The sequence below is a fragment of the Aspergillus tanneri genome (genome assembly GCF_003426965.1).
Source record: "Aspergillus tanneri strain NIH1004 chromosome Unknown AapTan_10_pilon_pilon_pilon, whole genome shotgun sequence".
In the NCBI taxonomy this organism is placed as follows: Eukaryota; Fungi; Ascomycota; class Eurotiomycetes; order Eurotiales; family Aspergillaceae; genus Aspergillus; species Aspergillus tanneri.
The window spans coordinates 57,045-73,801 of NW_022984637.1; the positions used below are offsets into that span (position 1 = coordinate 57,045).

The window sequence follows — 16,757 nt, forward strand, 5'->3', positions numbered from 1 at the left end:
TATCCCTATATTAACAGGGATCCCACAGGGCTCCCCTATCTCCCCTATTCTCTTTCTCATCTTTAATGTGACGTTGCACATGGTCTGTTTGCATTGTTTGTATCTAGTTTTATTTATTTCTCCGCACCGCCCCCTCGCCACCTTTCTTTCTCCTCCCTACGCATGAAATTTTCGTTGAGATAGCACCAATTTCATCAAATTGCTTGGCCGTCACGCTAACTATGATAGTGATATATGCACATCGTGCTACAGTGACAAGCGCCAAACTCCGCACCACCTATATTTCAGTGCCAGGCATTTAGAGACATTAGAAAAGGGTCTATAGAGACCCTAGACAAAAAAGACCGAAATTTGCCCTATCTCTTTAAAAAGAAAAAAAAGAATTGGAATTTCACATGGTTTAACCCCTTTTAGAAGGTCCCCCCCACTCCTAGAATGTCATACTGCTTATTCATATTTGATTTTACCCACTATGTACGTATCTGTTTGTTAGTTCAAATCCTACCACCCAGGGGTGGTAGGTAGAGCATGCATAGTCTCTGACTGAAAAATGCTCTATAATATGGAATAATAATAATAATAATAATAATAATAATAATAATAATAATAATAAGGTGTTTTTATTAAATTAGGCCTCCCCATCTTGTGCTGGACATGTATAAGACTATATTAGCTGCGCTGTGGCTGTTTTCCCCCTTTTTAACTGCGTTTCACATGAGTCTACCGTGGGTAAAAGTAAAAGATTAGATAAATCTGCATTAGAATCTATTTTTATATGATAATATAAAAGAATATAAAGAAGATAAAGAAGAAACCAAGAAAACTGTTTATAGCAATATAGATAGTATAGGCAGTGAGAATCTGCCAATTATTAATAGATAATTGATAGATTATTGCTAAGACCGATAATTAATAATTAAGCGATTAATCGGTGCGGGAACTTATTGTTGCCCACCCTGGTTGATACACGAATACCCATTTGCTAGTCATCACTTTTAGTCACTTTAGGATATGCTCCTCTTACAACGCTTTCGCAAAGATAACAACCGCGTTGCCCTCGCCCTGCTTATCCTTACCGGCATCCCAGGAAAACCCACCACCAAGACCATTGTCCTTAACATATTTGCATTTCTCTTCAACCTCTTTCGAGGTGTCATATGAGATCATCTCTCTTTTGCTTGTATCGTAGCTCCACGATGCACCTGCTTTATCAGAGTAATCCTCTCTGGCACCTCTCTTTGGAAGATCTTTGTAGGATGGATGATCAGTCGAGACTCTCGTGAATGGCTTACCAGGACCATCGGTTCCCTCGAAAACCACCCCGTATAATGGGATTCCAAGCAAGATCTTTGAGGCACCCACTCCTTTACCTTTATAATTTTGTACAACTCTGTCAACGCTGAGGAAAGTTGCGCCACTCCCGCTATCTTCGTGAAGATTGGAGGCATGGCCAGCAGTTTTATTCCAACTGCCCGCAAAGTTGTACGCCATCAGGTTGTAGAATACCACCACATCATTCATGCCAGTGAAGTCCAGATACTCGTACCATTGTTCATCTAGTTTGTATAGTTACAGCTGTTAGACTAGATCATATATAAAGAGCAGTAGATTAAAGACATTGCGCTGATGAGACGTACTGGGAGTAGTGGCGGCAGTTATGATGGCCTCGGCGCCAAGCTTCTACATGAAGTTAATTCCAGCGCTGGAAAAAGTGGTGTTAAGAAGCCCACACCTTGCGACACTTTCAGGAGTAAAGTCAAATTCTTCCCGTCCTCCACTGCTCGGATGCATTAGGTTTTCCCATGCCACGTTCTTTAGACACGCTCACATACCGCTCATGGGGAACTCCCAGTTAACATCAATTCCTGCAATTACGTCAGAGAAGAGCGAAAGCAGAGCGAATTCGATAATTGCGGACCATCAAAGCTATATTTCTGTGCAAGTTCTGTTGCGGTTTGCGCAAAGGTCTTTCGCTTGTTCGCGTCTCCCACGACGACCCGAAAGTTCGCCGAATACGCGTCGCCCCCGATGGAAAGAATAACCTTAAGCTGAGAGTGCTTTTTCTTAAGCTCAGATAGTTCCCTCGCAGGCTTGTCAAAATCATTATTAGGTGCTTTACTAGACGATACGTGAGGCAGACTCGTGAGAGGGGTTAAACACTTTTAGACTGTATTACGTACACTTTTCCATCGGTGCCGACATCAGCAAAGGCATAGAGGACTAATGTCAACTTGTCTGCGGGCAGCTTGCTAACAGGCCAGGACCACTGAGACTATATAATATTCAGTCACTACAAGGATTGTAAACTTGGGGAAATAATAACAAACCCAGCTTGCATAGTAAGCAGCAACTTCTTTTCCAGAGGGCATGGTGTCTGAAGAAAACAACCGAATTGGTGGGGCACTTGTAAGGCAACGCAGATAGCAAGATTAATTTGGGAAGAATATAGTAAGAAAACAAGGTTCCTCGCAGAGAGCTATCCTTTAAAAATGTCTTGCGGAATCTTACTCTGTTGCTATAAGATCACACCCCAAGGGCTCTGCCTGTTTGTTAACGTATCTATGACTGTTACATTATTACATGCACCGTATAGGTGCTGTAGCTATTATAGAAAATAAAAACCTTCGCTTGTATACTTCGCAGCACTGTCTGACCGTTGCCGAGAGGTGTATATAAGGTTACCATGGCTCAAGGCAAGATTCTGGTGGTACCACTGTATAAAAGTTTTTTAGTTAAACTTATTCACATGCTGGATATAGTGCTCTCCAGACAGTAAAAAATCAGGGAAAGAAGAAAAAAAAAATAGCAGGCATCTACCTCTTAACGACTAACAAAGGGGTGAGAAGAGCCTGCTGCGTTTGGTAACAACCTTTAATTCTTGTACCCACTGAGGGAGTATCCCATGGGCTGTGGCTGCTCTAGATTCCATTAGACCTCTCCAAAGCCCGCGTGAGTAGCAAAATTTTACCTCTATTCCCAACTCCTATATTCCCGTGGGACTCCCATTGGGTACCCCTTCAGTCCCGCCGCGGGAATAAAATAATTTCCCGCCAAACCCAATTGTCTGTATAACTCACCCAAAAAGGATGGATAAATTACTAAGTAATCAAACTATATTACTGTTATTTACGCATGTTTGGCGAATACAATGTCTCTAAACACTAATAATATATTATATAGTAGAAATTTATTGAAACGTCTTTGTATATAGCTTTTTTAAACGTAGGATTTAAATAATTGCCTTAAAGTTTGGGGTTTGGGACTCTAAGTTGTTGGTTATATAGAAGGTGGTAGTTTATGGTGTGGGATAACAAGAGAAGATACATGTGCAGGTTACGTAGGTGGTGGTGGAATACACTACCCCCCAGGGTATTTCAGCAAAATTATTTTTCTTTATTTGTTCCAGAGTTGTACTTTAAGCCTTAGTAGGCAGGTGTTCGTGACATGGATTATGTTCCGCAAGGTTGACATCCTGTCATGAACCCTAACCTTGAAATGATGGAAAGAGGACTGGCACTCGGATCCAGCAGGGCGGAGCACGTTGTTAGGAGCGCTCGGAAGCGCGATAGCTAGATCCTTAGCTAAGATGCTTAGTCAGGTGCGAAGTGTTTATATTCGCACCCGCGGGCCTGAACTCTTGAAGGCCAGCGATTAGTTCTGCAATATACGTGGCTCTATCTTCTCTCCTATATAGACACTCCCTTTCGCACCGTAGCGCCCCATTCAGCTCGTTACCGACCCCCACGCATAACAGTTCTAATCGCTCACCCCAACGGTAACCCGCTGAAAGGAGCACTATGGCACCTCGACGCGTGCAGCGTGCTGGCTCCCAAGTCACCCGAAACACCGAGAATTCTGTCAACCCCGTCTCAGAGAATACCGCATCTATCCAAGCACAACCTGATGCTTCGATGAATCCGGGCCCAGCTGAAGAAACAGTTGAGGAAACAGCTGTGTTGCAAGGCGATAGCCCTCGAAAGGGGCTACTGGGTCCACAACAACAAACGATTCTTCATCGGATAATGAATTTGCCGAACTCCGGGACCAGATACGCCAACAAAAGCAGGAACTCAAGAGATTACGCATGGAAAATAAAAGGAGGGCATTGCAAGAGCTTATCGATTATGAGAAACGCATCCAAGAAAACCGAAGTGCAACAATTTCGCGGCCAGAATCCAATATAAGCACACCCGACCATGGAATACCACAAGAAACCGCACCCCAGCCTATGCCAGAGCCCACGCATGCATTGAAACCGCCAGCACCCCCAGCACATGTCTCGGAATACATGGGAAAGAACATGCAGGAATATCAGACATTTATCGCACGCATGGAAACCCATTTTCGAACGAAATCGCTACTACTTTACTAATGATACGACGAAAGTGGTGGAAGGTACGGCACATCTATGCGCAACATTTATCCGCCTATGGAGGCAACACGAGGAGGAAGTCGCCGATAAACCTACCTGGGAGGACTTTCGCAAATTTCTACTACGCCAATTAAACGACCCTGTTAACCTGCGAAGAGATGCGAGCCAACGCTACCATGACGCCAGACAACAGGATCACCAAAACGTCGGGAATTCGCAGCTTACCTTAACCAATGGGAAGTTCAGCTCCCAGAAGCATACACAGAAAATCAACGAAAGGATCACCTCCGGACAAGAGTCAAGCAAGACCTGCGACATGAAGCGCTTAAATACCCCAACGAACCAGAGACATATGAAGGCTATATCGCCCACCTCCAAACAATTGAAGATTCCATACCGGGTCGACGCAAGGAAATATCGCAAGCGAAGAATAGGAGAAGCCAACACAGCTTAGCTATGCGACACCGGACGACGACCCCAGGCAACACGGAAAGACAACAACCTTCCAGTCAACGGGGCCCAGACAAGCCATGGAGAGGCAACAATCGCGCCTTTAGAGGAAACTCTAATAGGTCCCAAGGTCATAAGCGACAGCAGTCGCATAACCCTGATATTGAATGCTATGTCTGCGGAGAAAAGGGACATATTGCGCCTCAATGTCCCAAACGTGCGAGAAGGGACGACAACCAGGCAAAAACTAGGTGGCCCAGTGATGCGAGCAGCTGCGGCTCTGGGCCTAGAGGAAGAAAATCCAAAAGATAATGCCATTGAGACTATGGTTGAGCTGCAAGCACAAGAGCGCACTATTCCAACTTGTGCGTTAATCGACTCGGGGTGTCAAGCCCTTCTTATCAGCCGAAGGTTCGCAGATGCGCACCTCCCGGAGCCTGCAATAGGCCCGCGGAGGATAGTGGCCCTAGATGGTCACCGCATCCGTTGCTACGGACGCTACAGGCTGAGGGCAACCACCCAAGATTGCCACGGTGTTCGTAGAACGATTGAAAGAACATTCGATGTGGTTGATATGGACCATTATGATGCGATTCTAGGATACCCTTGGTTGAGAGAGGCGAACCCAAACGTCGACTGGGAACTAGGAACATGGGAATACCGGAAAATACCTCCGGAGAAAGAAGTCGAGATAATCAACGAAGCAGAGGTGAATCGCACTTTAAGAGAGGGAAAACAAGTCTACGCAGCGTACGTATCCACAACCGAAAATAACCAGGTCGAAATCCGTGTGGGTTCTGCGACAATCGGCGAAGGAGTGCGAATACCCGCAATCTACAAGGAGTTCGAAGATGTCTTTTCGGAGGAAAATGCAGGGATTCTACCTGCGCATGCAGACCACGACCATGCAATTGATATACAACCGGGAAAGGAACCCCATACCGACCAATTTACCCCTTGTCCGAAAGTGAGCTCGCAGTTCTGCGCAGATATATTGAAGCAGCGCTAGAAAAGGGATGGATTCGTCCCTCGAAAAGCCCAGCTGGCGCACCTATTATCTTTGTACCGAAGTCCGACGGAACACTGCGACTCTGTGTGGATTACCGCGGTTTGAACGAGATTACTGTCAAAAATCGTTACCCCTTACCACTTGTTAGCGAGACTATGGATCGCTTGGCTGGCGCTAAGATATATACCAAACTTGACCTGAGAGACGCGTATCACCGCATCCGAATTAAAAAGGGGATGAATGGAAAACTGCATTTCGCACAAGATATGGTCACTTCGAATACACTGTCATGCCATTCGGGCTAGCCAACGCCCCAGCTACGTTCCAGTCCTATATTAATCGCGCATTAAGCAACCTACTAGACCATTGCTGTGTTGTTTATCTGGATGACATTCTTATATACTCGCAGAGTGAGGAGGAACATGTTGAGCATGTTACCGCAGTTTTGGAGAGACTGCGACAATTCGGGCTATACGCCAAGCTGAGCAAATGCTCATTTCATGTGAAAAGTGTGGAATACCTGGGATTTATCATCACGCCTTCGGGCATTCAGATGGAGGAAAGCCGTGTGGCTACCATCCAGGCTTGGCCGGAGCCAACAACCGTGCGAGAGATCATGATATTCCTGGGATTTGCAAATTTTTACAGGCGTTTTATTGAGGGTTATTCCCGCATTGCATTGCCGCTGACCCAGCTCACCCGAGGGGAGCAAGGGGGGAGGAGCAAAAGGCAATGGTTCTTGAACCAGCGCCTTGAGCTGCCTGAGGACGCAAGAGTTGCGTTTAATAAACTAAAAAGTGCGTTTTCGAGCGCACCATTGCTATCTCATTATGACCCTAGGAATAGGTCAGGGTAGAGACAGATGCGTCTGGTTTCGCTATAAGTGCGATAATCTCCCAATTACAGGATGATAACGAGTGGCATCCTGTGGCATTTTTCTCACGAAAGATGACCGATTCTGAACGCAGGTATGATACGCATGACCAAGAGTTGTTAGCGATCATTAAGCATTCAAAGTTTGGCGACATTACCTCGAAGGGAGCGGGGAGCCAATAGTGGTGAAGTCTGACCATGCCAACCTAAGCGGTTTCATGCGGCCCACATTGAAGCGGCTTAATGGACGTCAGGCGAGATGGGTCGAGTTGCTGAGCGCGTTCGATTTTCATATTGAGCACCGACCTGGGGTAAAGAACCCTGCAGATGCGCCAAGTAGAAGGCCAGATTATCTGCCGAGCGCAGATAAAGTAAGTGATGCGTCACTGCTTCCCACATTGCGATCAAAGTTGAAATTGGCCATGGGCAAGAGTCATTGGGATGACGCACCCAATGAGTTAAAAACCGCATGGGCGGGAATAATGGCGCTGGACACCGAAGGCGGGTCCAAACAATTAAATAAAATGAGCTCTGATGCGCATATCTCCATGGGGAGTATGCATGCCCACGTGGATAAGAACGCACCCGTGGATGAGGACTGTGCTGCCGGCGTTACCAGAATTCTAGACACCTGGGTGCCACGGATCTATGTCCGCAAGGTTATTGGATCCGAATCAGCTTACTCCAGCATTGAGGAGTCCATGGTGGACTATTTGTGCAAATTGCACCAAGAGAATCGCGAGGTACGCGATATTAAGCGAAAAGTTGATCGCAAGCTGGGGGACTATGGCAGTCCGGCCTGGGGAATTGGCAAAAATGGCCTACTCAGGTACCAAGGTCGCGTTTATGTCCCAGAATTCCTGCGGTAACACATGAAATTTGAAAGCAAATCATGATATCCTCAGGGAGGACATTTTAGAGGAAAACGCACCTTGGAAGCCGTCGAACGCAAATACTATTGGCATGGTATGCGTCGTGATGTGCTGGATTATGTGAAAACCTGCGATATTTGTCACTACTCGTATTCAAGTGCATAGACACGCACCTTATGGCAAGCTGGAGCCTTTGCCGGTGCCAGAGCAGCCTGGGGAAGTGCTGACTCTTGATTTTATTACTGGACTACCGCCCAGTTCACCGAGTATATCTGCCAGCCCAGGGGGCACAGAGAGTTATGATGCGATATTAGTGGTTGTGGATGACACTACTCGTGTTCGCACTTTATATTCCTTGCAATAAGGATATCTCGGCGCCAGAACTCGCACATTTGGTTTATCAAAAGGTGGTACCCATGTTTGGTAATCCAAAGCGATGGGTGTCGGACAGGGGCTCGCTGTTTACCAGTAGCTACTGGTCGACACTGTGCTATTGCCTAGGATCGAAGCGGAAACTGTCTACTGCGTTTCATCCGCAGACAGATGGTCAGACAGAACGCCAAAACCAAACATTAGAGTATTACCTGCGAGCCTATGCGAGTTTCTTGCAAGATGATTGGGTTGACTGGCTGCCAATGGCACAAGTTACATATAATGCTGCGATTCATTCATCCACAAAGACAAGCCCACATGAAGCATTGATGGGCTTCGTCCCTAGCCTGAGAATCAATGTCGATCCTGATCCCACTGGCCATGCGCCAGCAGCGTTGGAGCGCGCAACACAGCTCAAGGAAAAGCGATCCTTGGTCAAGGATGCGCTTGAAAAGGCGCAAAAAGCCATGGCAAGGCAATATAATAAGCGTCGGATCGACAGACAATTCAAGATTGGTGATCAAGTCATGCTACGGGCGAAGAATGTCTCTACAGTGCGACCTAATGCGAAATTAGACCACCGCCAGCTAGGCCCATTTTCCATTATTGATGCATGGGGAAACCAATCGTACAAGCTTCAGCTACCACCAAAATATCGCCGTCTGCATCCCGTTTTCCACGTGTCTTTGTTGGAGCCATACCATGAACGACCGGGTCAATGGAGCCGACCCCGCCAATACCAATTAATGGCGAAGAGGAGTGGGAAGTGATCAAATTCTGGAGGAAAAACGCGACAAGAGTGGTAACATAAGCTATTTGGTGCGATGGAAGGGCTATCCACCTGATGACGATACCTGGGAACCAAGATCGCACGTCGAAGACACTGAAGCCCTGGACATCTGGCTTACTAATACAGCACCTGTTACCCGACGACGTACGCGCTACATGGCTAAAGGAAAATAGCATTCTATTTAACTAAGACAAGATGGCGCAACGGCCCAATAACACCGACCTCCCACCCAAAGAGACAACTCAACCCTTGAAGGGGAAAGGACCGCATCAACAAAACGACCCAGGCGACTGGGAGTCGCAGGAACGGGAGCCATGGGCGAATGCGATGGAGTGCGTTCAGGGACAGGCACAGATGTACTGCTATCCACGCGTGGTATTCGAGGTTTTCGAACCGCACGTCTATACTCCCTTACCAGCCCAGCCGCCCTCTCCTGCGCAGCAGGGCGACGAGACTGGGGAAGTCCAACAAACGTGCGATGTTCAGTAACCATAGAAACAGCCAAAGGACCAGCGGCAACCTCCGGAGCGACACAAAGGGTGTCGCTGGCCAGTACAATAAACACAGTTTAAACGACCTGGCAAGAAAACACACGCTGACGCAGCATCTCGCTCCAAACGAACAAGGCAACGGTGGCACCAGGGACTACCCCTGGGCCAAAGGCAAACCATTCGTATCAACATGGACCGGCGCAGGGGTAGTCTGCACCTGGACGACCGAAGCCGCCGATGGAGACAAAGGGGGCGATGAAACTTTCGCACAAATTAGCAATATTACCTTACATAAACGCACCGGACTTACCAGACACGTCCGGAGAGGGCGATTCGACTCCGTCCGGCTCCGCCGAAGCAGGAGAGGATGGAAATCCCTCCCATTCCGGCGAAACCGAGCGGGGCGCAGGTGTGAAAACGACATCGTCTTCAGAGGATGAACGAGGACGAACTCCACGGAGAAGGCGACGGCGTCGTGGGGCGGATTCTCCCGATGGAGGCGACGAAGCTTTGCGGCGAGCCATCTGCGAAAACACCCATATTAGTAAGCTCAAAACATGCGAGAAAGCGCTGGAGGAGCCGTTACCCTTATTAGCTGAGGCAGAAGAGTGCGCACGTACCGCAAGAAGTTTGGTGGTTTGAGAAGAGAAGAGGAGAAGAAAAAAAAGAAGAGAGAGAGAGGAAGCAAAAAGCTCAGCGTCAACAACAGAACTAAGCTCAAACGGGCGAAAAACTGCAGTGAATGAAGCAGAACTGTTGCCATGGAGCGACTACCTGCGAAAACACACCTACACTCACCCAAGCTCCAAGACATCGTACCAAACATCGATCAACCGCACAAACCATTATGGGAAGGACTCAAGGGATTGGAATCTATAACACATTACCCATCATAACGCATATATTCATACTACAGTCTTTAAGGCTTCGAGGGCGAAGCCTCTTGGAGGGGAAGATAGTGTTAGGAGCGCTCGGAAGCGCGATAGCTAGATCCTGTCAGATATACGGCTAATCCCGAAGAGGAAATAGAGTACGATTGGTGAAAAGGTCTTATTTGAATGAATTGAGCTGGTTGGGCTCTTCTTGATTATTCTTCTTGGTTATTCTTGATTGATTATTTTGTTGTGTGCTCCACGGGGGTTTTACCCCGATCCAGTCACATGATTCTGGTCCACCAACGGCCATATTATTTGACACACCCCCTCAGATTCGAACCTTTCCTTCCAATTTCAGCAACCTTGAAGCTATTCCGGGTCGAATCTGACATTCAGTCATATCCGTTCAGTGTTTCCATCAATCCTTTTGACTCCAGAGATGTCCCGAAGTCCTAGCTGATCCACAAACGGCTCGAATTTCTGCCGTGGCAGTGCTTTTAGTGAGTCCATCTGCCAGCATCTTGTCTGTTGGTGTGTAGCTGACTTGGATTCTTCCTTCCAGAGCTTCCTGCCTGAGCCAATGATTATGGATATCCACGTGTCGAAGCCTTGTCTGAAGTCGGTTTATATCTTTATGCACAAGCCGGATTGTTTGGAGATTGTCACAGAAGATTTGAATCCGTTGGTCCTTCTTTCTCTTATCCAGTTGAACTCCAAGCTCTTTAAGCAGTCTGCTGATGAATATTCCTTCTCCAGCTGCGTGGGACAACGCTAGAAGCTCTGCCTCAGTGGTAGAAGTAGTCACCGTTGCCTGCTTGTTGGCCCTCCATCCTACTACTCCTCCAAACAACTGCATTATATATCCTTGCGAACTCTTTCGATCCTCCTTGTTATCCGCAAACGAAGCATCGCTGTACAGGATGAAGTCATCTCCACCCCCAGTTGCAGCGCTAGGTCTTTCGTTCGTTTAAGGTATAAAAGGACGCGGTCAGCCGCAGCATGGTGTTCGTCGCTTGGATTGGTAAGAAAGCGGGATAATTTGGACACTGCAAAGGCTATGTCTGGTCGTGTGGTGACTGCTGTGTACATTAAGGAACCGTTCTTCTTCTGATATCTCTGAATACTTTGGCGTGTGGCTTGTCCGGTGTAGATAATAAGCTCATCTCTGGTTATTGGGACAGTATCTGAGGTTCTTGAATCCGCTAGGTTAGCAATCTTCTCTATATAAGAGGATTGACTTAGCCATATAATTCTTTTCTCCCGATCCCGGATTATCTCTATACCAAGAAACCACTGCAGTTTATCTCCGCCAGTCATCTTGTACTGGTTTTGGAGCTGATTAACAATTTGGTCCAGTATCTCTTGATTCTTGCAGCCCTTTTGGTATGCAAAGATTATGTCGTCAACATAGAAGAATACTAGAATACCATTTTTAATCATGCAACATGGTTCATGAGGAATAGGATTAAATCCTAGGTCTTGAAGGGATTTCTTGAAGTGCTTTTGCCATAGCAATGGTGATTGCCTCAGTCCAAACAGGGCCCTTTTAAGCTTCAGGATTATACCTGGCTTTTGGTATCCTGGTGGCATCTGCATAAAGACATCCTCATCGATATCTGCATAGACAAAGGCATTGGTAATGTCATATTGCACCAATTCCAAGTCAAATCTTGCAGCTGTAGCCATTAGGATTCGGAATGATTGTATAGCCAGTGTTGAAGCATAAAGATCTTCTGTTTTCCTTTCTTGTTGGTCGCCGCGTACAACCAGACGGGCCTTGCACTTTTGCAGTCTTCCTTTCTGGTCAAACTTGTACGCGTACACCCATTTGCAATCCAGGATTTGCCTGCCTTTGCATTTAGGATTATGCCGGCTTATTTCTTGCCATGTACACATATCCTCATGTCCCTTAAGATGATCTTTTTCAGCCTGCTTGAACTGTTCGCCAAGTGGATGATTAATAAGATCTCTGTGGTGGACTGGCTTAGGTGGCAAATCTCTGTGGTGCAAATCCTTTTCAGGTTGTCGAAGTAATCGTTCTGATTGTGCCTTGGTTGTTCTCTCTCCGGGTCGTTTCGGTTGAATTAATGGTGCAGCCAAAAACGATGCTTTCCATGCAGCTAAGTGCGATGATTCTTGATTAGATCTAGCTGGGGAACCAATAGCTAATAGCGAAGCTGGTTGTAGATATTCTGGCGTCTCCGGTGGTGTTGGATAGACTAGGTCTTCAGCATCTTTCTGACCTATTTCTTCCGCCAAATCCATAGCTGATTGTGCCATATCCACCAGAAAGTCTAAAGAATCAAAATATCCAACTACTTGCTCTTCTTGTTGGCTTGGTGGCGACATAGACTCTTCGGGAACCTCAATATTCTTGATCATCTGGTTGAAATCTTGGATGGATATCTGCCGGAATTGATCCTGCATGATTGCTAGTTCGGACAGATCCCCAGAGAACTGCTCGTCTTCATTGAATATCACATCTCTTGTACGGATGACTCGGTTTAGGCGTGGAATCCAGATTCGGTAGATATTAGTGGAATCATATCCAACTAGATATCCAATATGCGCTCTTGGATTGAATCTCTGTTTCCGGTTTGACTTCTTCAGTGCTTCTGTGGTCATGGCGAAGGCTTTGCATCCATATACTTTTAGATGCGCTTGCTGAGGCTTTCTGTCATGGATTACCATGCCGTCTTGGTGCGCAACGTAGGTATGGAATCGATCGAAAGGCGTTTTCCAATTGGTTTGGTACTGAGGTGTTCGATTGGAAAGATAGACTGATGCACGTACAATCTCCGGCCATAGAAATGCAGGTAATCTAGCATGTTCCCGCATTGCTCGAGCCTTATCCTTTATTACACCCCTGAGCGCTCTGCACCACCGTTTTGAGCACTTGTATAAGGTGCGGAGGGCTCAATCTTTATAAAATAAGGATCTGACTGCAGAAAGGCTGCAATGCGAGGCTTTTGGCCCACAGTTTCATTGTCACATTCAATAACCTGAACCTTTATATCCATTCGCCCAAGTGTTCCAAGTAAATGCCTCAAAGCGTGGATAATTGAGTCAGCCGTTCGGTCCTCTAGGTAGTAATCCCAGATAAAACCTGACCACCGATCAGTTGCTAGCATCAAGCTTTTCCAACCACCATAGCCAGCTTCGAAGTCATGGAAATCAATGGCTAGGCGTTGACCCGGTCCCTCTATAAAATCCGATGGAATTCTGCTAACCTGACGCTTTAGCTTTGCAATCCCGCAGGCGTCGCATTCCACTGTTGTCGGTCCACCTCTAATCCTTGCTCCTTTAGTTGAATTGACTAGATGCTCCAAGGTAAGAGGTCCAGGATGTCCAAGTCGAAGGTGCCATTGGTATGCATCTGCCCGTGCAGATCTTGGTGTAGAATGGAACGATGATTGAAAGCGGTTTCGGCGATTAAAAAGACTTCCTCTTGTTATATTCATGGGAAGGTATTCAATCACAAACTGGTCGAACTGGTCTTCAATCTGCGCAATCGGTCGATTATCTTGATGTCGGAGGATGTTTTGCTCTGGTCGATTATCCCACCATATTCCGGCCTTATGCAACTGGCGTAGAGACACTAAATTGCAAGCCATCTTGGGACAGAAAGCAACATCTTGGAGGTGCAGTATTGACTTCTTTCCACCTAATCTAACCTGAATATCCACATTGCCATATCCATGGATCTCCACCTTTGAATCTCCGGCCCATATAAAGTCACCTGGTTGTGCGGTTTGAAAGTCGTTGAATCGAGTGATTTCATTAAAGATATGGATAGTGGATCCGGAGTCAAGAATAGCTGAATTCTTTAATGGATAGGTATCCGGTAATGTCGCAAATGAAGCTGGAATTCTTCCAATCTGTCGTTCAAGTAGTCAATCTTGATTCCTCAAGCTCTTCCACTCTTCAACCTCTTTGGCAAATTCCTTGTCTGTTTGAAGCAGATGATTAATAAATCTCCTAATTACAGCACGTTCCTTAAATCCTTTAGGGGCCTCTTGAGGGAAAAAGATAGAAACAGGCCTTCCATTCATGCATTTGCCCACATGCTTTGCAAGCTACCTTTGTCTTCTTGGCTATATTGCAGCTCTCGAGATTATTAGGCTTTTGCTTGCGCTTCTGGGTATAGCTTTGACCTTTTGGTGCGTGATTCAATTCCGTGCCTTCAGTCTTAGCTTCTTCAGCATCAAAGGTTGGACCAAATGACCCTTTGGCAATATTGCTGCTCTGTTGAATCAATTTGGTATCCAAACCTTTTCGGAAGTCTTGTGCTACCAGTCTGAATGTCAGGTTGTCTGATTCAATATCCTTACTCTTAGCAATCTCATATGAGGTTGCCCATACCGGGTTTAAAGTCCGTACAGCATTCAGGAAATCCTCAATCCAGTCACTTGTGGTTGCAGCCACTGCAATTCTAGCTTTTTCGGCCTTGTGCATTGCTTCTTCCCAATTGTTTAACCAGGTAAGTACATCCCGAGGTCTTGTGACAGGTTTAATGGCCTTTTTATACGCTTCGCGGGCAAGTTTCTTGACTGTGGCATCATCAATTCCCACCCGTTGCTTTAGTTTGGCGTACCATTCCTTCATCGAATCCTCTGGATCGCAGCAATATTCATACACTTGTGGAGAAATAGTCTTCTGCATCCACTCCCGCAGTTTGCTTAGTTCAGTTTGTTGAAGAATATAGTCGTCACGAAGGCTTTTGTAAACAGTCCAAGCAAATTGTCGATCAGCAAGGGAGGTAGGATTTGTTGATCGTGTACTTCCAGCTGGTGGTGCCAAAGTGTCATCGGTAGGTGGTGCTGGCTTTAAAATCTCTTGTTCATCGCCAGTAATAATTCCCCATAAATTCTTGCCTCTGGCTAAACCTTCAAACTGCGTGTTCCATTCCTTCCAATTCTCTTGGGTTTTCAAAAGGACGGTATTCTGCGTGGACATTTCGTTCGGAGGAAATAAAGTTTCGACCGGTGGATAGCTGAGCTGTATAAGCCGTGGTTCGCTGTATAGGTAGTTTTTGAGCGAATGAGACTCTTAATTGTCAGATATACGGCTAATCCCGAAGAGGAAATAGAGTACGATTGGTGAAAAGGTCTTATTTGAATGAATTGAGCTGGTTGGGCTCTTCTTGATTATTCTTCTTGGTTATTCTTGATTGATTATTTTGTTGTGTGCTCCACGGGGTTTTACCCCGATCCAGTCACATGATTCTGGTCCACCAACGGCCATATTATTTGACAGATCCTTAGCTAAGATGCTTAGTCAGGTGCGAAGTGTTTATATTCGCACCCGCGGGCCTGAACTCTTGAAGGCCAGCGATTAGTTCTGCAATATACGTGGCTCTATCTTCTCTCCTATATAGACACTCCCTTTCGCACCGTAGCGCCCCATTCAGCTCGTTACCGACCCCCCACGCATAACACACGTAGCCGCTTTAATGTCTTTATTCCTATTGGCCTTATTGTTTCTAATCCTATTGGCCCTATTGTCTTTATTCCCATTGGCCTTATTGTTTCTATTCCTGTTGGCCTTATTGTTTCTATTCCTATTGGCCTTATTGTCTTTATTCCCATTGGCCTTAGTGTCCTTATTCCCATTGGCCTTATTGTTTCTATTCCTATCGACCTTATTGTTTCTATTAGACTTGTTAGGCCCAGTCTAGGAAACCCGGCCCAACCCGGCCCAACCCGCCAAGGAATGGGCTGGGTTCGTGTGTATGAAAGTCCATGCCGGGCCGGGTTATTAACTACCCCGGCCCACGGGTCGGCGGTTTAACCGCGGGTCATATACAGCGAGCCAGTACAGCGAACTATGTAAATCGCGGAAATATATCAGACCGTATGTACTTCGCCGTATTCTTAATTCTAACTAAAGTTAGATTAGTAGTGAATACAGACACTGAGTCAAAAAAGCTACTAAAATATAAGTAAATTAAATTAAATTAAATTCTAAGTTAGAATACACAAATGCAAAGAAAGAACACTAAGTCTGATTAAATACTTAATGTTAGGTATTATATGTCTTGTTGAAATCTCTAGGGGAAAGGGTACGTTGTGAGGTGCTAGGATTGCGGTGACTAGATAATATATTAAAGCTATCGTGCGATCTACTATCGCATGGTGAGTATGGTCTGCTATCTCCAAGAGAACACATAGACGGACGCTTCCTTATGTCCACGTGTTCCTTAGCCCTTGATCACGGGACTAGGATAATCGGTGCCTTAGGCATCCTGATTTCCAACACTCCTACTTAGACTAGCCCTGCGGAATATAGCTTGGATATCCTTATCTAGCACAGTTATTTTCTCCACCTCTTTTTAATTATCTCCCACTGTCTACCAATCCCATCTTGCTGCGATGTAGTTCTAGCAGCTCTCGCGGTAGTGGCTTCGTCATGCCGTCTGCAAGCATCTTGCGAGTCTGGATATACTTAGTGGTGATAATGTTGCGCTCCTTCAGATCGTGCGCGAAGTGGTATATACTATTAATATATTTTAAGTATTTATTCAACAACAGTTAGTTAATAAGAGTAATTGCAGGGGTATTATTCCTATATATTAAAACAGTTCGCTTATTCTTACTAATATATTTTAAATAGCTAAAATCTGTGATAAACTGCACAATCCACTTAGCTTGCTT

The 16,757-nt window shown here is 46.0% G+C and overlaps 2 protein-coding genes across 2 annotated transcripts; one reads left to right on the forward strand and one right to left on the reverse strand.

Moving 5' to 3' along the window:
* Window positions 1–1,020: 1,020 nt before the first annotated feature.
* On the reverse strand, window positions 1,021–2,369 carry CTS1 (glycoside hydrolase family 18 protein; the record flags this gene model as incomplete). Its single annotated transcript, XM_033566548.1, has 7 exons — window positions 1,021–1,556; window positions 1,638–1,680; window positions 1,731–1,777; window positions 1,833–1,865; window positions 1,919–2,118; window positions 2,181–2,272; window positions 2,328–2,369. The coding sequence occupies 7 exons, from the start codon at window positions 2,367–2,369 to the stop codon at window positions 1,021–1,023; spliced, it is 993 nt and encodes a 330-aa protein (XP_033420750.1).
* Window positions 2,370–8,933: 6,564 nt separating this feature from the next.
* ATNIH1004_001854 (uncharacterized protein) lies at window positions 8,934–9,871 on the forward strand (the record flags this gene model as incomplete). Its single annotated transcript, XM_033566549.1, has 3 exons — window positions 8,934–9,211; window positions 9,240–9,411; window positions 9,461–9,871. The coding sequence occupies 3 exons, from the start codon at window positions 8,934–8,936 to the stop codon at window positions 9,869–9,871; spliced, it is 861 nt and encodes a 286-aa protein (XP_033420751.1).
* Between the last annotated feature and the right edge of the window lie 6,886 nt (window positions 9,872–16,757).